Source organism: Apiospora kogelbergensis, assembly GCF_038363985.1.
Source record: "Apiospora kogelbergensis strain CBS 113332 chromosome Unknown utg000015l_segment0_segment0, whole genome shotgun sequence".
Classification (NCBI taxonomy): domain Eukaryota; kingdom Fungi; phylum Ascomycota; class Sordariomycetes; order Amphisphaeriales; family Apiosporaceae; genus Apiospora; species Apiospora kogelbergensis.
The window spans coordinates 94,723-117,200 of NW_027117432.1; the positions used below are offsets into that span (position 1 = coordinate 94,723).

At 51.7% G+C, this 22,478-nt stretch overlaps 4 protein-coding genes across 4 annotated transcripts; 1 reads left to right on the plus strand and 3 right to left on the minus strand.

Moving 5' to 3' along the window:
- Window positions 1–2,156: 2,156 nt before the first annotated feature.
- PG998_014798 (uncharacterized protein) lies at window positions 2,157–3,077 on the minus strand (the record flags this gene model as incomplete). The annotated part of the gene is made up of 1 exon (XM_066881614.1): window positions 2,157–3,077. One exon carries the CDS (start codon window positions 3,075–3,077, stop codon window positions 2,157–2,159), a length of 921 nt encoding a protein of 306 aa, XP_066723335.1.
- A 1,818-nt stretch (window positions 3,078–4,895) lies between these two features.
- On the plus strand, window positions 4,896–5,396 carry PG998_014799 (uncharacterized protein; the record flags this gene model as incomplete). Its single annotated transcript, XM_066881615.1, has 1 exon — window positions 4,896–5,396. One exon carries the CDS (start codon window positions 4,896–4,898, stop codon window positions 5,394–5,396), a length of 501 nt encoding a protein of 166 aa, XP_066723336.1.
- Window positions 5,397–6,754: 1,358 nt separating this feature from the next.
- PG998_014800 (histidine phosphatase superfamily) lies at window positions 6,755–8,964 on the minus strand (the record flags this gene model as incomplete). The annotated part of the gene is made up of 2 exons (XM_066881616.1): window positions 6,755–8,602; window positions 8,659–8,964. 2 exons carry the CDS (start codon window positions 8,962–8,964, stop codon window positions 6,755–6,757), a joined length of 2,154 nt encoding a protein of 717 aa, XP_066723337.1.
- Window positions 8,965–19,874: 10,910 nt separating this feature from the next.
- Window positions 19,875–21,287, minus strand: PG998_014801 (uncharacterized protein; the record flags this gene model as incomplete). Its single annotated transcript, XM_066881617.1, has 2 exons — window positions 19,875–20,720; window positions 20,769–21,287. The coding sequence occupies 2 exons, from the start codon at window positions 21,285–21,287 to the stop codon at window positions 19,875–19,877; spliced, it is 1,365 nt and encodes a 454-aa protein (XP_066723338.1).
- Window positions 21,288–22,478: the final 1,191 nt, after the last annotated feature.

Sequence of the window (22,478 nt, forward strand, 5' to 3'; positions counted from 1 at the left end):
GCTGCTTTCTTTCTGCTGCTTTCTTTCTGCTGCTTTCTTTCTGCTGCTTTCTTTCTGCTGCTTTCTTTCTGCTGCTTTCCGTCGAGATTCGAATACTCTCCTGGGCTGTTTCCGGTCCTGGCTTCCATAGTTGCCTGCACTGTTGGAGTACGAGTGCAGAGCCGGAAGAGTAGCAATGGCGCCCTAGTGCGACTAGCGGATCAGGTCCCTTGAACACACCATCATTAGCGTGGCGCCGTTTTGCGACCCCGCGCCTTCAGGGCCAACTGCCCAATCTTCCTGCTGCGCAAGAACTTCTGAAGACACGCGGAAGAGAAGTTGGCTCAGGATCCTCTCGCCAACATGGGTTCGGAACCGGAACAGCAGCTCCCCTGGCGACGCTCGCCTAACTCGAGCTCATCATGCCATCCCATTTGACATCCGCAAGCCAGCACTTGCTATATCTACCGTTCAGCGGGACGCTATTGTAGCTCTATGGACACGCCACGAATATACCCCAAGAAGGTCCAGCAAGTTGCCCGAACCGTAGTAGGTAGCTAGGCCTCCGTCATGGTCCACACCAAGGGGCAGAAAGACAAGGTTCGCAAGAGCGGCTTGTCGCTGCAGAACAAAACACAAGACCTCGGGCGGTACTGCGATGTCTTCAGCGCTCTTGCATACTGGAACCCGACGCACGAGCAGATGGAGACGGCGATGCACGTCCCACGCGGGCAGCGCGTGCCGGACCTCAACAGGATTGTCCGTCCCTATGTACCAGTTACCGTTCCGTCGAGTGTACCCAGCTCTGTTACTAACAGCCGCAGTTTCGACGATCAAGAACATCCAGACCAACTCGGCTTTCGGGGTCCAAATTGGCTGAGCTTGTTCCAGGGCCTATTGCGTTGTGAGGGTGGTTGCGGTCGGGGATAGCCCTGTTCTTGTATTGCTCGTCATCGTCCTCGCGGGAGCCTAATTTTCTTCTGGTCCGGATGGTCTCGTAGATGGAACTGCTACTCTCCTTGCCCCTACATAACAAGGCGCAGCAACTGGAGATTCCAATGTAGTAACTGTTCACTGTCAACTATTGCACGGCATCCGAAGTGCGTGAATAACTTACCCGCTTTCCATCTAGTTTCGAGTAGTTCTGCTAGTGTGGTTATCAAGGTTGCCGAGGAAGTCTGTCACTGAAGTTTGATATTCATCGCCACGTTTGCCGCTGAACATAATACATTGAGCCTTAATAAAAGCGAAGTCAATAGGTAGGAGACGCGAGCGTTGACTACCAGAGCCAAGCAACAGATCAAACAAAGTCATGATCGATTCCCAGGCCGATTCAAAGGGCTCCGAAGCGGAAAGGGCCTTTGAATAGTAAAATAGCTGCTGGAGCGCGTTCGGGCGCGCTAGAATGACGAGGTGATGGTATAACCGACCAGTATACACGGGACGACATCGGAGGCTTTCGAGTACCAACGTTGTGACACGCAAGTCCAGACCTCTCGATCTCGTAAATCATCATCTTCGATCGCCATCCTGTACCGACCCAGGTCGCCCAGGCATTCCATCCACGTCACTTCAAAAGCCGGGACGGTTTCATAGAGGAGCACCATCATCGAGTATACGAGGTAAATAAACGTCATCATATCGGCATCCCTTCTTCGTAGGGGCAATATGCAGTAAACATATTGTAGCACTATACTCATGGAAGAATATCCTGATACTGAAGATATTCCGTTTTTAGAGCGATAGTCCATCTAGCGCCTTCCACTACGGCACACATTCGGAATACGGACGTGATAGGACTCGAAAATGGGTACTTCGATTCTTCGACTTTACGAAGCGCCAGCTGTCGAGAAGAAAAATTCACCTGTCCAATCTCGTCGGTTACGAAATCAGCTCGGCAATAGGACTGGAAATAACTTCAGGTAGCATATCTTTATCACGAACTTAAGTGCAATGGATTTGAAGACGAGATAGGAACTTTGATTGCGCGGTAACCTATGACTAAAACAACTCAACTAGGAAAATAAAGAGATATACAAAAATCCAATCTTCGAAGGAGAAATGAGAATATTGATAACAAAGGAGATATCAAGGCCTGCTTGACATAAAAAGCACCGTGTAGTAGCCCATGCACCCGAATCGCAAATCTACCCAAGAACAGATAGCGTTTCTCAATTCTACAGCTTGGCCATGTTTCCGTGTACTATATCGGCCTCTGGATTGGGGGACGGAGACCTATCGAGACTGCTCCGTTCCTTTTTCACCCACTCGCCATGGCGGATCTCGCAGAACTTGGCCCCTATGATAATGGCGGCATCTGCTATTCCAATGGTCTGGGCTTTTGGAACTAAAACGGACTCGCCAATCATGAGGTCTTTATTTAATGTCGTGTTCGCGTTCCCCAGTATGCGTCGGACCGTAGACCTCGTTTCCCAGCTCCGCACGAACCCCTTTTCGTCCCCCAACTTGACTTTGATCAGAGTGAAAGGGCTTATTCTCTTAGGTCCGTTCCTCCCATTCGCGATTGGCCAATTATCAGGATTCAATAGTTGGATTGGGCAATCATGGTTATTCGGATAAACCCAGGCTACGCCTTGAATAGTGAGATGGGTACCTCTCTCCACAGCCCACCTTCCGTCTACTTTTGCTTCGCCTGGTCTGTAACTTCTTAGGTTCATTTCCCTGTCTTGGACGATAGTCGTAGGAAACTGGTTTTGTGGCATCGCACGGTATCTTGCCGCATTCGGTGGTCCGTCCCGCAGGATGATTTGCTTATGTCCCATGCCGCCTGTTGTCCAGCCAACAGCCTCCAGTCCGCTATCATCGACGTAGCTGTTACCTACACCAAGCTGGGCAAGGACATCAGCTAAGTCGGCTACATCCTCAGGGTCTTCATGTGATGGTGGCTTTGAATCATCATTGTCAGTGACGACAATGTTCAAGTTGGTTCCTGGCTGTACAGGCTCGCCACTGCCTGAGTTCGATGGTGTGGTTTCCGATAATTGCTTTGCCGGCTCTGTAGGGGTTTGAAGGAAAAGGCTACCTTCCTCCGTCTTGATAGCCTCGGTTTCGTTGTTTTCCTCTTCAACTCCCTCCATTGCATCTAGCTCTGCCTCTGCGGCAACTTTTTCAGCTTTCTTGTCTGGAGTGGAAGAATCCATATGAGCTACTCGTGCTTGAAGGGCCTTTTTCCCCGCTTCAGTGGTACCCCTTGGGGGTTCTTCCTAACGCCAGCTGTAGCAGAAAGTGGCTTCGTAGTTTGATTGTTCGAGCCTGCCATTGTATAGTAGTTCTTGGTTGGGGAGCGGAGGTGTGAATAACAGAAAACGAAAGATTAGAGATCTGGTTGACCCACCATATTTATATTCATTGTAGTTAGCGAAAAAGTGCCAGTATCAGTCCAGCTGTTGAAAGTAAAGATGGGGTTTTGGATTTTGCAAATTATTTGGCTGTTCAGTGGGTGGCAAAGCAGGACAGGTGTCAACTAGAATCCGCATCAGACGTTTTGAATGGTGCTGATCCCGACTCTTGTCATCATTGGCGCTTCGTTATACAATTTAAATCCAGGCTCGTCGTCTGTATCCAATCTAGGGTCCTTGGAATGCGGTACAACGCGTAACAGGCGTTTTTGGAGTACAGCCGGTGTTTGGGGCAGAATTTGGCCTTTGTCCACTGTACATATACCCCGTACTACTTCATTGCCAAGAATCTCAGATTGAAATATGGACGCTGAACCTGGTTTCACTGTGCAGTACTGTAGTTTTGGAGAAGCCGATGTCTGTCGAAGTGAATGTCGCGCGGCGAAACGGGCCATCGTCCAAGCTGGCAGTTCGGTGCTGGGGGAGTAGCAGTGCCCAACCAGAACTTGATCCTAGCTCCGACCACCTCATAATACTCTCAATTGCTGACGAGTTCCCAGAAATCAACATGCGTGCGCTTGCTGTACCCCGAGTCTTCAATGCGGCCCTTCTAGCTCGTACCCTCTAATCTGACCACATGCTTCCTCGATTTCTGACCGATCCTAATTAAAGCTATTTTGACATGCTCGCTTCCGTACAGTAAAATCCAGATTCAGCGTCCGCAAAGGATATGTTAAAAATGACCGACTAAAGTACCGTGGGGCTTCCTGCACCGTGTATCACCTAGTGAGTCACGAGTACCTGTCAGCGTCCAAAGAATCGCTGGGAGGATGCATTTTTAGCGCTTACATGTACCGCTACAATCAAGTAAGTACTAAGATGACTTGAAGGTTCTAGTAACGGCTGTAGTCCACTGACCCACTGTTGGCTTCAAGTCCTCTAGAGTACAGGGCTTAGAAGTAGCGATACATGTCAACGCCAAATATGCAGCCCTACGAAGTCTTGCTTGGCGATGACCGGTGCTTCTCTCCATATTGCTTACGCACGGGGCAGGGTCCCACGGTACTTTAGTCGGTCATTTTTAACATATCCTTTGCGGACGCTGAACCTGGATTTGGCTGTAGGAAGGCAGTGGGGAGAATTAAATTGGCCCAGAGCCTCTCCGGGATCCCATATTGTTTGGAGTAGAGATAGGAACACTGAAAGAAGTAGTGTCGGGTAGCAGCACAGTAGTAGCTCCTTATCTCGTGGTTTCTGCTCTGATGCAGGTGTGGGAAGTATGTGACGGGATAAGATGGCACATACGCCTGCTGGTATTGTATATATAGCCTCACATTGTACCGACGAAGGAAGCAGGAGGGCTTTGTCAGTATTACGAACCGCAGACAACTATTATAAAGAGGGAACATAATCAAAGAAACATCTTGGCCATACTGAACAAGCCTTAGTCTATACCTCTTTGAGTAATTGATGTTCTTCCCTTTTCTCTTCACCTTCCTCTACCAACCAGCAAACCTCGAAACCTTGTTCTTCGCAATTTCAAGGACGACCAAGACGATGGGAGACCAGCTGCTTCCCAGCACTGTGCCCGCTGTACAATCCACGGGTCCCGAAAGAAGACGCCAGACGAATCGCGATGCAGCCAGGGCTACTCGTGCACGAAAGGCAGAAGATATTTCACAGATGAAGGCGACAATAGAGGTACTGCGTGATGAGATACGGAAGACGAGAGCTGAAATCAGCGATCTGACGCTGCTCATTATCAAGACCCCTAATCCGCATTTCGTTGGTTCGGGATCGATTGATCCTGCTTTACTTGCGTCTGCAGGTTTTCAAAATACGTACAATATGGGCGACCTATCCGACTTCTGTCCGTCATGGCCCCGTACGATGAATTCAGCACTTTTCGGAGATGGCCCGGAGTGTAATGTACGATGGCCTGAGGAGATCATCAGCGATAGAGCGAACTCTGTGGATAGTAATGCTGTGGCCTCTATGAAACAGTCGGTTGACGCGCCATCTTTGCTGCCCGACAGCAGTGTCGAGAGGCTGGCCTAGCCTTTTATGGAGATGACAAGGGGCGGAGGTGCGCATGGCAATGCTTCCGTGTCGTAAAACTGCATGCAAAACTGCAGTAGATAGAAAAGCAATTGGAGATTTCGGCAAGCTGGCACTGAGACATCCTACAGAGTACAGGAAAGAAGCCTTACGGCCTTGGCGGTAAAATAGCTGTTAGAATATAGAAATGAAGGTCTACTACCTGTATTGAAGGTTGATTGTTGTGGCTGTGACCATTGTATGAAAGCTATTGTTGTTCGGCTCATGTGCCAAAAGAGCATGAATATTGAACGGTGGAGGAAGCGCGTTAAGGGGGTGGCTCCTACGTCAGCCACAGGAGAAAGTAACTGTGCTACATGGGGCTGGGCTTCTAGTTCAATTGCAGGCAGAGCTCCAAACCGCGACACATGCTTTGGCTAAGCTCTATCCGATGTAACTAAGCAGTCGGGAAAGGACGATTGTTCATTAACACGCCGACAAAACATAGCGTGGCATCCGCCTGACTACCGTCAACAGAGCCTAAATCCGACACGGCCCTCAAGAGTCAGAGGCCCATCGAATCCAAGTCGCCGCTCGACTTCCGGACCTCTCAGGGCTTGATTCACTGACAGAGATTGCGATGGTCCTCTGTACTGGATCAGAGCCACGTTTGGTAGGAACAATCGTTACTAATCCGAAGTCACTACTGTATGTCCTTCCTCCCTTCGCGGGATACGGAAACGTCCAGTATCCCGCGTAGCTGGTAGGGCAATTAGGTCGCGTCACATCACACAGTTACACAGCTGTGTCTTATTTGTAGCAGGTTTTGGTTGGTAGCCATTTCTGCTGGTGTTTCAACCGCTATCTGCTTCTATCGGGGACTTAACGTGTAACGGGTCACTTGCAGCAAGGAAGACGAGAACAGCCACTACTGTTGGCAGTGGAACGACAAGGAACCTTTCGAGATCCTGAGGAAAGCAGCTATGTCGGAAACAGTACAAGCGGAGGGCTAGAAATATCAGGCGCTATGATCGCGCGGAACAGGGCTGTCTAAAGATAGTTATCTGACTAGATTGAAAGCACAGATTGAAAGCAAGTTGTACCCAATTTCGCAAATCTTCAAGAGAAAAGAAGCAACAGCAATAACTAAACATGATTTACAACAGTAATGTGCTAAGTAAGAATTCCAGATTAGGTTTGAGCCTGAGAGGAGAATGAATATTCTTCGAATTCCACGACCTTTGACTTTCGAGAAATACGTCCCCCCAGAACGTCCACCAAAGAGCAGGCGAGAATCTAACAAGACGTTAGAAATTGGCACCACGACCAGAAGAGATGGTGGTACGACCACAGGAAACAACACGGCTTCAAATGATGTGTCACTCAGTCTCGTAGATTGCCCCAGTCACCTGTATGCGGGCAAACTCAAGAAGCGTCGATTCCAGGTCTGTCTGCCAACACTCTGGCCCTGGCTGGGCTGCTACTGCCCTGATGCGGACAAGTAGCTCGGCAGCTTGGAACGCCACCAACTGGGTGTAATAGTAGGGTCTTGCCTTGTCTGAGTGATCTTCCTTCAGCATCTCGAGCACCTCTTGACCCATGACATCTTGTGCAAAGACTGAGACCATTTTGACCGTAGTATTCGCCAATCTGACGAACCACAGGCGACGCTCGCTGTATTCTTCCATGCAACGGTCAAGAGTGCCAGGCTTCTCAAATCTGCCATTGCGGGTAATGACCATACACCCGTCACTACACTCGCAGATGGTGATTTCTGCCGTACAGTCTGCGGCCTCTGTCACGGTTGTAGCCGTTTCGTGCGTCGGAACTTGGAATTTGCCATTCATTATCATATCCCGTACCTCCAGCGCATCTTTTGTCTTCTGGTCATGGTGTGACGTGCTGTATTTGCGCATGCTCTTGGTTGCTGCAATGATATGCATGTGCAAGTGGGAGACGCTTTGATCTGGAAACAGGTGCAGGCCGAATTTGAAGTCTTTGACCTCGATCTGATGTATGCTGCTCTCCAACTCTTCATAGTGTTCCAAGGCGAGCCTGTAACCTTCGTCGTTCTTGCTGTCTCCCTTAGCATTTTCGATGGCCTTCCTCTGGTGAGCCAACACCCTACTCCTGAATTCTTTCTCGTTCCAACTCGACCGGAAGAGGGCGACCATATCGTCTATCAGACAGACATTGTCCTGATTCAAGGAGACGGCGTTGTAGATAGCATCTCTGGGGAGAGCGAGTAGATGGATCATGGACATGCCGGCAGCTGAGGGCTTATCAAGGTACTGTGCGACGTCAAAGGACGCCCGATTGCCGATGATGAAAGCCGTGTCACCCTCTGCTAGCTTTTCGTTAGGCGGATCTGTAAACGGAGTGCGAGCCTGCACCCATTTGTCGATCTTGGCGTAGTCATGGCCCTCATCACCTTGCAGGTAGGCTTTGACGTCTCCCGTTGCCTGACTGTGCGCCCAGAATTGCGAGATTTGCTGAGCGATCTCGTCTTGCTTCTTAGTAAACTCGTACTTCATCCCATCAAGCTCCGTCTCGTACAACCTCTCAAATATTCCCCTCGCTGGCTCCTTTTCAGCCTTGACCAGCATAGCCAGCATCGCGCCCTCTTTGAAGCGGACTGGCGAACTCCCGACGACCGAGAGGAGAGCAGAGATGGCATACGAGTGCGTTGTCAACGATACGATTTGGGCGATGTCCGTCTCGAATATATCTTCCAACAGCCCCTTCTTGCGAGCTATATGCTCGGCTTCCGTCTCTGCGTTCCCCGTACCGCCGTTTGTTCTGGCCTTCCACAGCGTATCTTCGTTCCTGAAATCAGGTTCGAAGGAGCACTCCGGGTACCGTTCTTCAATCGATGCGCGACTTCTCCTTTTATCACAAGTGTGGTTCGTCAGTCGCTCACGGAGCTTCTCCTTGACGACTGGCTGGAAATGGAGGCCGTTTTGTTGGTACGCGTCGCTGTAGATCAGATTTGTTGTCTCGAGACAGCGAGTCAGAGGACTGGTGTAGACAGTTCCTGGTAATGGCATCCCGTTGTCTTTACTCCACTGGATCAACGCCGCTCCGAGCTCATGTGCCTGTTCTCTTCCCTTGTCGACGAGTTGTGCATCAGCCCATGTCAACCGCTCTTCGCCGTCATTGAGTGGCACTGCCTCAGCCAGTACAGGAAGTTCGTCCACCTTAGCTCCGTCTTTATAAGCCCATTTCTCCTATAATGGATCAGTCAACATCTGAGCGTGGGTGAACAATTTTCAGGCAATCATACTTTCCATTCTGAGCCTACGGCGTCCATAACTACGTTGTGCACACTTCTGCCATGGCGGGCGACGTAAATCACCTTATACGATACATGGCTCCCACTGTGCTTGTTGAGATGCGCAACGTGCTTTTCTAGTCGCTGCCACTGGGACTGGGAAACCGTTGAGGGCTCCGTATCATACTCGCAGCCTTGAATGATTCCTAACTGATTCCGAGTTGCGATGGTTGGCGTGGATATTGGGCTGTCCTCGGCGCCACTTGTGTAATTGTGAAAGATATGTGGAACGATGGAAAATCTGTAATTGGATCCCATATTCGACGAGATTGTAAAGAAGAAAGATTGCAAGGGTAAAAGCTAGAGAGGGGGCAAATGGCACAGCAGAGAGCGCAGCCAATGTGATACAACTGTGTATTCGAGGAGGGATTCTATCAAGGAATGGGGGCTATCGGGTTATATACACAGGGAATTGGGTGGCGTAAGCAGACAGCAGCAAAGGGCGCAGTGAAAATCCCAATCAGATGGAAACTCGGCAACACAAATAGGCGTGTGAGCTTTGACTCCTTATGAGGCGAATATATCGGGACAGCTACAGTATAGTGCCAAAAGCTTCCAGTCTGGGCTATGTATTATGGCTGAGGAGATTGATAATGAACTTGCCTCCTAGATGCGCTGGTCCGTCATATCTGCTTTTATGACTCTGCATCGTTACAATATGTACATACAATAAATGCTTGCTGTGTTCTCCTTCACTGTATGGGCCAGCGACTGTCTGTTGCTGTTCATACAGCACAGTATACAGCAAGCTGGTGGTTTGCGGGTGAATAGTTGATGATATGATGAGCTCGAGCTGGGCGAATGTCGCCAGGGACGCTCCTAGACCGGCTCCTAAATCCCTGTTGGCAGGATGGATTTCGGGCCCTGCTTCTCTTCGGCCTCTCTTGACGAGGATATCTTCTTGCGCAGTAGGAAGATCGGGCAGATGGTCCTGATGGCGCGGGGTCTCGAACCGGCTCGCTAATAATAGGACCTGATCCGCTGGTACGCCATTCCACTCTTCCGTCTCTGCACTCCAAAGGTACACCGCTGTGCGGAAAACTATGTAAGCTGGTCCGGAAACATCCCACGAGAGTCTTGGAGCTCTCGACAGCTGGATAAAAAACGAATACGCTGCTGGATAGTTCAGGCTCCGAGTTGAACGAGTCTCTAGGCCGGAACGGTACAAGCGGGGCGGTGGGAACATTAGGCTCTGGTATGGGCTGCATCATAAGCTGTATGTCCGGCGTCCAATCCCGTCTCTCGGTGCCGCTTAAGCGGCGGTTCCGACTATGCATCAAAGTAAGGGACAATAAAACTCAAGACCGAAAACAGCCCGTGAGACTCTTCGAGCTTAAGCAGCAAAGAGACAGTACTGCATGTTACCGTGCTGGATGATTATGGTTCCATTCGGAGCGCACTTCAATAAGGGGACAATGAGAGACTACGGTGGTGTGGACCAGAATGGTTGTTTAGCTTCCCAGTCATACTACTCGGTGGGAATTGGAGGGACCCCAGAGTGCCTCTTGTGAGCCAGCAAGTGCGCCACGCCCAATAATGGACACAACTATATCGGCGTATGCTTAGGGTCTCCGTCTCACCCCCTACATAAAACAATATTTGCTGCATTGTGTCCAGAAGAACCCAGTAAGCTGGCGGCTTGTTCATTCTCGATAACTTGATCGGAGGTCCCAACGTCTAGCACAGCCCTATTCAACGAGAAGTGCAGCATACTCCATCTACGGTCCTTCAACTTTTCAACAAAGCATCTAGAGCATACCTGCACCGTAAGTACCCATAAGATGTCGTTTGTTGTCCCAGAAATCCACAGTGGTCTCGCTGCCCCTAACCATGAATTTGGACAGCGAATGGTTGACTCCCATTTCGCGGTTCGTCCAGTCTGATCACCCCGTATTGGACGAATCCTCCCACAGCTCAAAGCCGATTCCTAGTAACTCGGCCGCGTCGATGTCTCTACCAAGACGTGTGAGAATCAACTTAGGTCCCATCCCTAGTGTCTTGGCCCTTGACACTGGGCCGACTCCCCACCGTAGCCCCGTCCATGACCGCCGTGCCGCCAGCAACGACCTATATCATCCCTGAAACTAGTATTACAGCCACGACAGGAGCAATATCCACAGCAGCTAAGGTCGGCATTGGAGTCGGAGCTGGGGTCGGGGGCCTGGCGCTGGTTACCCTGGGCGTATTGTTGACCTTTAGGTGGCATAAGAAGAAAGTCAATTCCAGGCGGATGAGCCCACCGAGGTAGATACCTTCTGCCATTAGGGTACATAGTTAGGTCGTGCGGCTTGGGAGAGATGAATGAAGTTGCTTCAATTACCCTTCCATCTCATCCTCTTCCACAAGTCTTCCTAGTATGATAATCTGCACTGGTGTCTTGCCTGTGAGTATGAATGTTGGAAGGAGTTGGAAGAAGCGGGTTAAGGGGTGGCTGCTTTCGTCAGCCACAGGAAAAGCGTACCGTTGGTGGAGGAGTCTTCAGGATTGCGGAAGCTGGAGTGACTAGAGGTGAGAAGATAGAAGGCACTATTAAGCCATTTGTCACACGCATGCCAGCTAAGGTATGCAGAACGGCCCAGCCGGATAAACTAGGTTCCTGGAGGGATACAGCGGCTAGGGGACAAAGGATGCTCGATGTGGTGTATATAAACCCGACGAATCACCCTCTCGAAAAGAGAGAAGGAAACCAGAGCTCCTAGAAGTGCCATAGTCAATTATTAGCTGAATCAGACCCAAGCCCTTACTGCCCTTGTCACACAACTTCACTCCTGCTGTCCTAATTTGCGCTTCTTGCATGGTCCTTCATGACGCCGTATATTTTTTGGTGGCCATACTTTATCACAATACTTGCATCGGATCTTATCGGACTTTTCGCGTTTTCTAACACTTTGTAAGCTAACATATTTGCACATGGTCTGAGTACTTACTCATGAGCGGTCTTCGTATGTGAGCCCACCTCGGGACGAGATCCTTGAAAATCGCAAGTACGGCAACGGACTTTCTCTTCCTCTTTCTCTTGGGGAATGGATGATGACTCGACAATGGGATGTGTTACTAAATCAAAAGAACCGCCGACTAAATGATCCGTTATGTGTGGAACTAGGTCCACCGCAGAGTGACGACACAATGGACAGGTCTTCTTTGAATGAGAATCAATAATGTGTTGCGCAAGTCGAGTTTCGGCAAGGACCTCGAAACAGGCTGGTACGGGGCATGTTTGGACGTTATGTACCACCCGGCGATGTGTATCAAGTTCCTCCTGCCTCAGCACTTTGCCGCAATCATCGCATTTTACCCAGAAGTGAACCGTCGTAAGGTGGTATTCGAAGATCGTAGACGCTAGAGTTAGATCGCATTCGTCACAGTGCTTCTCTAGGTGATAAAGTTCGATATGACTCCTCTCGAACTCTGACTCGAGATCGGGGCAATCCGGGCACCTTTGCCACCGATCCTTTTGCTTCATGTGTGAAAAGAGGGACCCACTCGCGATGATTGTTTCGCATTTTGGGCACTCGATCCACTCATGATACTTGGCAACATGGTTGGCAAACCCTTCTCTTTCGGGCTTGCACCTTCGGCATAGTTGCAATTCATGATGGGAAGTGAGATGATTCTGCAGTAAACAAGCGGGCATCAAAACCTCAATCTTTTTCGCTTGGCAGAGAAAACAAGCTTGCATCTGTAAGTGTTTCTGGGGATCATCAAGCACGGAGTTGCAATGTCCACAGGTATGCACATCGATCGTATGTTCAGCCATACTCACAACCTCCCCCAACATATTTGGCAGATATGCTCAGCTTGGTGATGTTCACCAATACCACTAATAGGTATATAAGATTCGCAAAGAGTGCAATTTCGCACGTGGTGCGAATTGTTCAGATGATCGGCCTCTGATGTGGTTTTAGTGACCATGTAGCAGTAGGGACATGTGACGAATCCGGTCTTGTCAACAATGCTGTAGGCTATGGGATCGCCTGCATTGCAATCGGCAGGGAAAAATGATCTTGGATAATCCTGGTAAAAGCTTTCGCATCCTCTGGTGGACAGAAGGAAATCCCTAGAAGCTCGTACATGGTCAATGGTAGGCCATCTATTGTGTGGCACTTGTTCACCACGGCGATCGGGGTGGCAATGCAGTACGGCGATTCGGAACGCTTTTTGAATAGCTGGTGGGTCGTAATTGGCCGGGTCAAGACCGAGTGCATCGAAAGGGCTATATTCCAGCCAGGGTGAGTTCATAGTGGTGAGGATGGTGAGGATGGTGAGGATGGTGAGGATGGTGAGGATGGTGAGGATGGTGAGGATGGTGAGGATGGTGAGGATGGTGAGGATGGTGAGGATGGTGAGGATGGTGAGGATGGTGAGGATGGTGAGGATGGTAGGGTGGGGTAAATGGGATTGGCAGATAACTAGCGCACAACACATACGAAGGACCCTGACTAAAATGAGGATACTGCGACCTTTTACGTAGAAACAATGATAGGATAGGAAGATTAGTAATGCTTTAAGATTGTTTAAGATTTAAACCACAATCTGACTTTTGCTTGCATTGTTAGATTCAATTATTAGCTGAATCAGAACCAAGCCCTTACTGCTCCCAACTCCCCCGAGTTGAATGGGAAGTGCGCCGGCCGTACGTCGTGTGCAATCTCTTCCCACCAGGATCACCGTGGAGGCTAGGACCAAGGGATCACGGGAGCGCAGAAGGGACGACAGTAGCGTTAGATTGTTGGTTACTGTACCGAACTAGAGCTGAAAACATGCTTCAACATAAGCATACACAGAGTTGCCGTGTGATATTTGGCGCATTAACATGTGCCACGTCTTCACCCGAACTGCATGCCGCTGAGACTCGTCCGAAGGTCCTCCAGCATTCCCACCATCTTCTTTGCCAAGGTCTCCCGCTGCAACTTGCGTCTATAGTCCTTGTAGTAGTCTGGCGCGTGCCTCGCTCCATTCTGCACAGATCCTCTTGGACGGCCTGCCTGCGACAGCTTAATACCGCTTCCCACCATTCTGGGAGGGCACTGCCGTGGTTGTGTCGTCATAATCGGCGCCAAGGGCTTTCTAGCTGCCACCCGGCTGTTCCAACGTACAGCTCTCTGCAGCGACGCATCCATCGCGCCGTGGTCGGGGTATCTTGTGGGTGCTGGCCCGGTACCTGCATTCGTCGCGGCGGTTGGTACAGTGTTCGCCGTGGAGCTGGGCTCGGTGCGGGCGGGCTGCGCCACTGTCGGTTGGGAACCTGGAGTGCCTGCTGTATGATGAGCGTCAACGGCCAGTCGACTATGTAGTCAATAGACGAGAATCATGCTTACCTTGCGGCCTTCGCGGCGAAGGCAGCTGTCTCGGACCCTTCTGTCTCATCGGGCTGTTGGGAATGACAGTCCCGCCGTCCTCGTCGGGGATGACGTCGTAGACAGACAGAGGCTCCGCCGCGGCAGCGGGAACTGCTGCAATATACTCGGGGTCGGTTTCGTACTCGGCATCCGCATCGCTGTCTATGCAAGCGACGGCATTCGCGTCGTCGCTAGCGTCCGCCTGGGCCTCGAAATGGATGGCTTCGACTTGGCCGCGCGATCGTGTCGCTCGGCCGTGGCTCGGTCTCGCCTGGCACGCGGCTGATCGTCGAAACTGCGGCTGTCAGCAACAGAGCTGGATAAACTCGATGGAACAGTAACCGGGACATGGGGACGGACAATCCTGTTGAGGTCCGGCACGCGCTGCCCGCGTGGGACGTGCATCGCCGTCTCCATCTGCTCGTGCGTCGGGTTCCAGTATGCAAGAGCGCTGAAGACATCGCAGTACCGCCCGAGGTCTTATGTTTTGTTCTCCAGCGACAAGCCACTCTTGCGAACCTTGTCTTTCTGCCCCTTGGTGTGGACCATGACGGAGGCCTAGCTACCTACTACGGTTCGGGCAACTTGCTGGACCTTCTTGGGGTATATTCGTGGAGTGTCCATAGAGCTACAATAGCGTCCCGCTGAACGGTAGATATAGCAAGTGCTGGTTTGCGGGTGTGAAATGGGGATGACATAATGAGCTCGAGTTGGGCGAACGTCGCCAGGGGAGTTGCCGATCCGGTTCCGAACCCATGTTGGCGAGAGGACCCCGGGCTAACTTCTCTTCGGCGTGTCTTGAGGAGAAGTTCTTGCGCAGCAGGAAGATTGGGCAGTTGGCCCTGAAGGCGCGGGGTCGCGAAACGGCGCCACGCTAATGATGGTGTGTTCAAGGGACCTGACCCGCTAGTCGCACTAGTGCGCCATTGCTACTTCCGACTCTGCACTCCAATAGTACGCCAACAGTGCAGTCAACGATGGAAGCCAGGACCGGAAACAGCCCAGGAGAGTCTTCGAATCTCGACGGAACGCAGCAGAAACAGAGCAGCCGCTGAATGACACTGGCTCTGAGATGGCCTGCCGCTCTGCGCCGGAACGGTACAAACGGAGCGGTGGGAACATCAGGGTCTGGTTCCATTTGAAATCGGCGCACTTCGGGAAGGTTCAATAAGAGACTACGGACCCGCGGACCAGAGTTTCGGCCTCCAATATCCTTCCTGCATACTACTCGGTGGGAATTGGAGAGGCCTGAAAGTGCCTCGTGTGAGCCAGCAAGTGCGCCACGACCAACAACGGGACGCGGTAGTATTCAGTCCGGTTCTGTCCCCATTCGCTCTGCATCTGCTGCAGCGTTGGCTTTGCTCCTTTGGACCGGCGGCACCATCAGCAGCTCTGCATCCTGAGGTCTACATCTGCCCTACCTCAGCTTAACCAGTCTAGGCTGTACATTTGAGATGCCTAGGACCGGCTACGAAGAAGTACTTCCTGCTCACGCAATATCCTACTTCGCAAGTTGAGCTGCGTGTACCGTACTGCATCGGTCTCTGATTGACAACTGTACCTTGAGGTACGAGGCCACCAGGGCAGGAAGTCGCTTTAGGTAGCAGATCAGAAACAGATGCAAAGAACTGAGTTATGATACTGGTAGGTACGAACCAGAAGAGCTGCATTGAGGCTTTCGGGTACAAGGAGCGCATGCTACTATTTGAGTACCAGGGAGAACAACCAGATGCGTTTCTGCTACCTGTCGTGAACGGACCGGACTAGCCCAAAGCAACGAGCCACAGAAGCACTTCGGCAGCTACGAGGGGCCCATACACATTGGAAGCGGTGGAATTGAGTCGTCGGCGAAGTCCAGCCGTGGGGTCAGAAGTTGTGCTAGCCGTGCCAGCCAAAATCTACCACGAAGTGGACGGCAAGGGTCACCAGCCGTATGGGTATTATGAGCAGTATGGCGGTAGCTACGGCGTGGTAAGCGGACAGCGAGAATGTCTCACACGCCCATAATGTACATACCGTACAGTACAGTACAGTACTCCAAGAAGCCGTAGTAAAGGATTTGACGAGAGTCACCATGACGACCGCGAAAGCGCACTTCTACCGCCCCCAGCACTGGAAGAATTCGGTACTCTGGCATGGGCCACGTCCGTTTTCAGACGTCCGCTGGCAACCAGCATGTCAATGGGCGCTGGCAAGCGGTACAAGCGCTGCGAGAGCCGCTCCTTCAGCACCTACTGCAATAGGGTAGGCGTCTACGTTGCGTATGTACGGGACCACAACTACACCGGCATGGAATGTGACGCAACATGGTTAGACCGGCTGCCAAGAAGGTCTTCCTAATCGAGAAATCCGTATCTTCGCAATATGATCAACCCCTAAATGGCAGGTTGGGTACTGTACTGTACTGTGTGCTGTCGGGGCGCCTGTGGTTAGACGTATACCTTGTTGCGACAGCGGTGGAGACCTACAAAGTTATGAATCTGGCGAGATGTGGGCGTGCGTGAGTAGGAGAGCTCTGCTGTACGAGGGCGGGGATAGACTTACTTTTCGTTGTGGTGGGTCAACTCGGACTGGACGGCCTTGATATTTTCCAGCAGCTCATTCACTTTGTGCAACAGTTCTTGGGCGTCGCCCGGCGTTCTTTGTTCTCAGTACAACACCCAGACTGGGCGTAGAGGGACCTACGGTGGCGGGGAGCTGAAGGGGGCCTGAACCGAGGCTTTCCTCGTCGTCGAATAAGTTGGGAATGCCTGGAAAGGACAGTGGTTGTTGGCTCTGAGGCTGGAGCTGCGTTGCAGAAGGGGCGACGGTTTTGGGCGCAGTCGCAGGCGCAGGCGCGGATGCAGTCGCGGGCGTGGTGGGCTCAGTCTCCAGAAGTGACCAGCGCAATACAGAAGGTCGAACAGCTGTAAGTCACCGTGTATTCAGTCTGGCGCAGATCGTCAACTGACATCGAGTACAGGTTCCTGCAACAAACTCAGATGGTCACGGGCTGGCTGTCGCAGGTGAAAGCCCTGTTTGAGCGCTTCGTCCCCTGGCCGATGCTGATCCCTTGGGCGACGCCTTTTTCGATCAGGTATAAGCCTTGAGACAGGGAGTGTTGGGGCGAATTGGGCCATTCGCAAACATGATGATCCCTTGGCGCGGAATCGTGTTGTCTTCTGGCATTGTATGTGTCGACCGCTGGTGCTCTATTCCTCTGTCAATGCGCTGGCCTTTTGTATCTCGTCAACTCTTTTCGCACGGATCATGCAGCGCTGCTGAGCTGCCGGTCGGACAATCGTCGAGTAGGATGCGTCTATCGTGCGATGATGCGTATAGGTCAGTCGTGGCATGCCTGTCATGCTGGTCTTGGAGGACTAGGTAGCCTCGTTGGCCTCAAGGAGTTGCCGGCGTGCTTCGGAGTTCGATGATTATTCGAAACAATGAATAACAACCGTGGTTGCTGTGCTATCGTCTCTTAATTGTCGTCATGCTGCCGTGCTCAAGTCGCCAGCTTGTCCCCGCTCCTGCTGTGCTCGCCGCCATGCTGTGTCGGATTTCGACTCCTGTTGTCGGTCGTCTGTGATCGGTCATCGGCGTATGTTGTGCGGCGCGTTGCCAGCGCGATAGAAGAATCGTCTTTTTCGTGCCTCCTAAATTACGTTGTTATGTCGGATAAGTCGATTATGGCATTTGGTGCTGTTTCGAGCTACTGCAATTGAACTGGAAGCCTGGCCCACGTAGCACAGCCGCGTTTTCCTGTGGCTGCCACCAGCCACCCCCTTAACCCGCTTCTTCCACCGTCCAATATTCATGCTCTTTTGGCACGTGAGCCGAATAGTTTCATGCAATGGTCGTAATCACAACAATCCTTCAATACAGGTAGTGAACCTTCATTTTCGATATTCTACCAACAATTCTACGGCAGGTCTCCGTGCTAGGCTAGCACTGCTAGCTTGTTGAGATCTCCAAGTGCTGCAGAATGTCATGTGCATCTCTGCCTTTTGTCCTCTCCCAACAAGGCTTGGCTCGCCTCCCGCTTGCCATTACTTTCTTTGTGGCTTTCCATCACGGCCGACTCCGCTAACATCATCAGCGGACTGATCCGGGGAACAACGGGAATTGACTGCTATGCGCAAGTGACAGTAGCCTTGAATTTGTATCTTGGTAGCAATCGGTCGTCATGCAAGGCTTTCGCAATTCTGCTCATCATACAGCTGTGTTTCTTGGCTCTTTATTACATATCCTTCCGAAAAAGGCGCGAGGTTCGCCGGAAATAATGGCCTTTGCTCGATACTCTTCCAGAGGAGAATGCTCAGGGGCACAGCAGTGTGGGAAAGCAGAGATAGAGGACGAACTGAAGACAGAGGACAGGTCTGGCCATGATCAGGGCGGGCAGGTCGAGATAGAGCAACTCGTGGTGGATGTCATAGAAACGGAGGGCAAACGGAATGTAATCACGTCTTCATCCCAGTCTCCAGTGAATGGAAACCTAGTCACCAATCGGAAAGCAGTGCTTGGGAGGCAGTGATAATCTCATACTAATTGTATAATATAAACAATATGAGGAACTGAGCTGTAAACTGGGATCGGTGACGTGCTGCTCGATCCCTAGCTTACTCTGCGTTTGCCGTATCGGTGAATTGAAGGAATAATCTTGATAATCGTGATCACAGTTTAATGCATTGTAGCGAGGTATGCTCCGACTTTTTTGCCTTGCGGCTCAAAGCCTACGTACCACCAACGTATGGAGGCAGCTCCTCCTATCTTACGGCCACCTTACTGCATCTCAGTCATCTTGTGCTTAGAACAAAAGGAAAAGTTACAGGAACGGTGTCTGAAGAGAATCGCCAGAAAGGGGCTAACTTCTGGATAATCACAGGTATCTATTCAGCTAGGTCACTAGCGAGGTGTTTTAATTCGCTTCGGTGGCTGATTAAATCGTCGAATGCCGTCGTAGACAAAGCTGTGCACGCCTCAGATACCCACCGCGTGGCTTAACTCCATGCCATTGTCACCGCCATTGTCACCGCCAAGATAGATCAGCGGCGACCACACTCTCCAATGAAGAAGGCCAAGATGCGCCAGCCTGGCGGCTATGTCTTCTATTCCTCTTTTCGCGCAGGCTTCTTGGGTTGAGATACCTATTGCATTACTGGACATAGGATGAGCGCTTGGCCCGCCCCATGGCCCATAGTTACGGCGACCTACAGCTGCCGAGAAGAGGCCGAGACTGCCAAGGGGGTTTGAGCGTCTTGACACATTCTTGAAGCTCCGCGATGAGACGGATCCAGAAGTGCGATTCAACCTCTTGGAAGAGCTGCGAATGGGGCTGATAGAGATGTTGGCCAAGCTCTTCCTCGACTTGACGAAGCGCCTCTGTAGGCGCATTCGTGAAGCGGAAGATCTCAACTGCGAAAGAGTCTCTCATCAGCTTCCTTTCGCTAGCAGTCCCGGTACTAGCTGGGGCTGTCGACAGGAGGCCCGTGAGGGCGATGTAGAGGTTATATTTGCTCCTTTCCGTGTCTTGCGCATCTAAGATATCTTGGCGTAACATATGGTGTATTCCTCACAAAGGCAGGTTTCTCGTACCCCATAGGGACGGACGAGAACTGATAGACGAGACAGATGTTGAGCCGTCTTTGCTTATCCGATCTCCATTCATCACTTAGATGCAATCCTTCGACGCAACCCGGTCTCAAAATGCGCCATGCCATGCAGCAACAGCATAGAGACCTCATCATCCGAATCCTTGAGCGCAGGGAACACGGGGAACAGAAGGAAAAGACCCCTCTGTAAGCATAGCTAAAGAACCACGTTCACTTAAGAGCCATATCGTTGATCTTCTCAAGGTCCCTCCCCCGCCCACTCCAGGTTCCAAAATGTGAGCAAGGCGTGCAGCTTGATCCACGAGTGGTAATATGCGAAGCCGAGGTAGGCCGGGAGGAAGACGATGTCGGCCGGATAGCGCCAGAGCCAGGGGATCAGCTTGACCAGCTTGGTGAGCAGCATCCAGGCTACCAGACAGACCAGCCCCCACTGCCCCTGTCCGTCTGCCCACCATGCCGTTTGCAGATACAGGTAGATCTGCAGACCGTCGCCAAGCACCGCAAAGTTGGTGATGGTCGCCAGCTGCACCCCGTACATACTCCACGGGTGTCGCCGCCATGCGCGTGCGCTCAGCAGTGAGCGTGGATTGGAGCGGAAACTCGTGCGCTCCCATCGTATGCATTGTTGCAGGAAGCGGGGATACTCGCCGAGATTAGCGATGCCGACGACGCAGTCGGATGCCGACAATGAAGCAGCAACCGTCTCCGTTCCCACATCGGACTGAAATTTGACGCGGTAGCCCTGATCGACGCAAAAGCGATGTATGTAATTGTCATCGTCCGTGACGATAGGGCCAATCGCGGGAAACAAGCCGAACGGGAATCGGATATACTCGTCGCTGTAGCCGCGGCGGAAGTTTTTATTCTGGAGGATGGCGGTGCGGACGCCACAGGTGCGGCCGCTGATGATGAACGCGCCGCCATCGATGGCGTTGGCAGCCGGGACCTCGAAGTTGTGCCGTTCCAGGTAGATGGCGGCTAGGAACTTCCAGCACTGAGCCCAAAGGGTTGGCTGGGAAGTGCGCTCGACGCGCTTGCGCGTGCCGACAAGCGCCACGTCTGGGTCTTCGAAGGGGGCCAGGCCCTAGCGGAAGAAGTGGCCCGACGGGGGCAGGATCGCCGTGCTGTCGACCAGGAATGTGATGGGCGTGTACACCATGTCGACGACGGAGTAGATCTGCAACCGCTTGTTGGCTGCCTTGATGTGGTGCACCTCGATGTTGGCGGAAGGGTGGGCGCGGCGGATAGGGGCCAGTGCTTCCTCGGCCATTTGGTGCATCGCAGCGCCCACGGTGATAACAACAATGCGGAACGGCCCGTTGGCACAGATCGAGTCCAGACAGCGGCCGAACGTGGAGTTGCCGGGCTCGACGGTGGGCACAATCACGGTGATGTCTTTGTCCGCCGTGTAGGAGGGCGAATCGGGGATCAGGGAGGGCTTGTACAGGTAGCAATAGGACAAGCCGTGCACCCAAAACCGCCAGTAGCGGAAGAATGAAAAGGCAGCCAGTGCCTTCTCAGCCGTCAGGGGCCATCCATTCGTGAGATTCCTGACGCCTAGGAGGTACGGCAAGGTCACGGTGACCGCCGCCAGGACGGAGAGCCACCCGGAGATAGCCAGGGGCCAATATAAGTAAGGCGACAGAGCCATATTCGTCTATGGCGAAAGTGTCGCTTTTCTTGTCCGATGAATGTTCGATTCTGAATTTAACAGAGATCAACCAGCAGATGGATTTGTTTCTACCTGCACATCGATACTTATACATAAGACGATAGCTTCCCCAACAACACCCAAATCCAACCACATGATACCCAACGGACGACCGCTCATCGATGTCCCCAAAGCTTCTGCCACATGCAAGCCACGCACCACGGAGACATGTCTTATTTTATTCTCATGGGGCTCCCTCTTACTACTACCGTCCTTTTCACTACCATGCGCGGACGGGGGAGCTCTGCTCTCGTTTCTATGGGAAACAAATCTTCCAGCTGTGGATGCACAGCAAGTTGAGCGATGGATTTTCTGGGTTTTACTCTCCTGGGTTCGAATGAGTAAGCTCTCTTCAGGGCTAGGTTTATCATAGTGTCTGTCATAGCTAGGGCCAATAAGGCCTTCAACACAGTCAAGGAGGCGGCAGCCGAGCGCTTCCCGACCGAGCTCAATGGGAAGATCACTTAGGGGCGGCAAAGAGAAAGCCCATGGTATCTCAAATCTAAGTAATTCTCCAAAAGAACCTATGTAGGAAACAAGCATACTATACTGAGAATATGGACAATCAGTCATCAGTACTTCTCTTACAAATGCTAGGGTATTTCTGAGCTTCCAATTGAAGTTAGGATGAATTGTTTGTCTTTGGCCTTGAAACAATATTGGTCACCAACAGACTCGGATTGGACCTCGGCCGTATGCAATTTCCATTCTGTATCCCTGAAATACAATAGTGGAATGACAAGGGCCCCTGCATCTGTTTTCTTGATGTAATGCCCGAGATCTCTGACAACAATCCTCCCATCCTGGCCTGGAGGGGCGGCATGTAGACGAATCAGCGGATTGAGGATTGTGGCTTCACCGTTAAAGTTGAATCTGCGTGGATTCATTTGTATCCCTGCTTTGGAAGTCCATGAGAGGATGATAGGCAACGGGGATGGCGCAGTAATCGACACTCCAAAGAGCCCGTTGTACAGATATTCGACGCCTATACCCATTGCAAATATGTCCCCTTTATCATGGGTAAGGCTTCTCATCGCACTATATTGGGCTTGCAGAAGTGTCTTCCAGAAGTTGAGGTGCTGCGCGTGCCGAAATGTACGGGGGTTCAACGCCAAACCGGCCTTGGCTGCT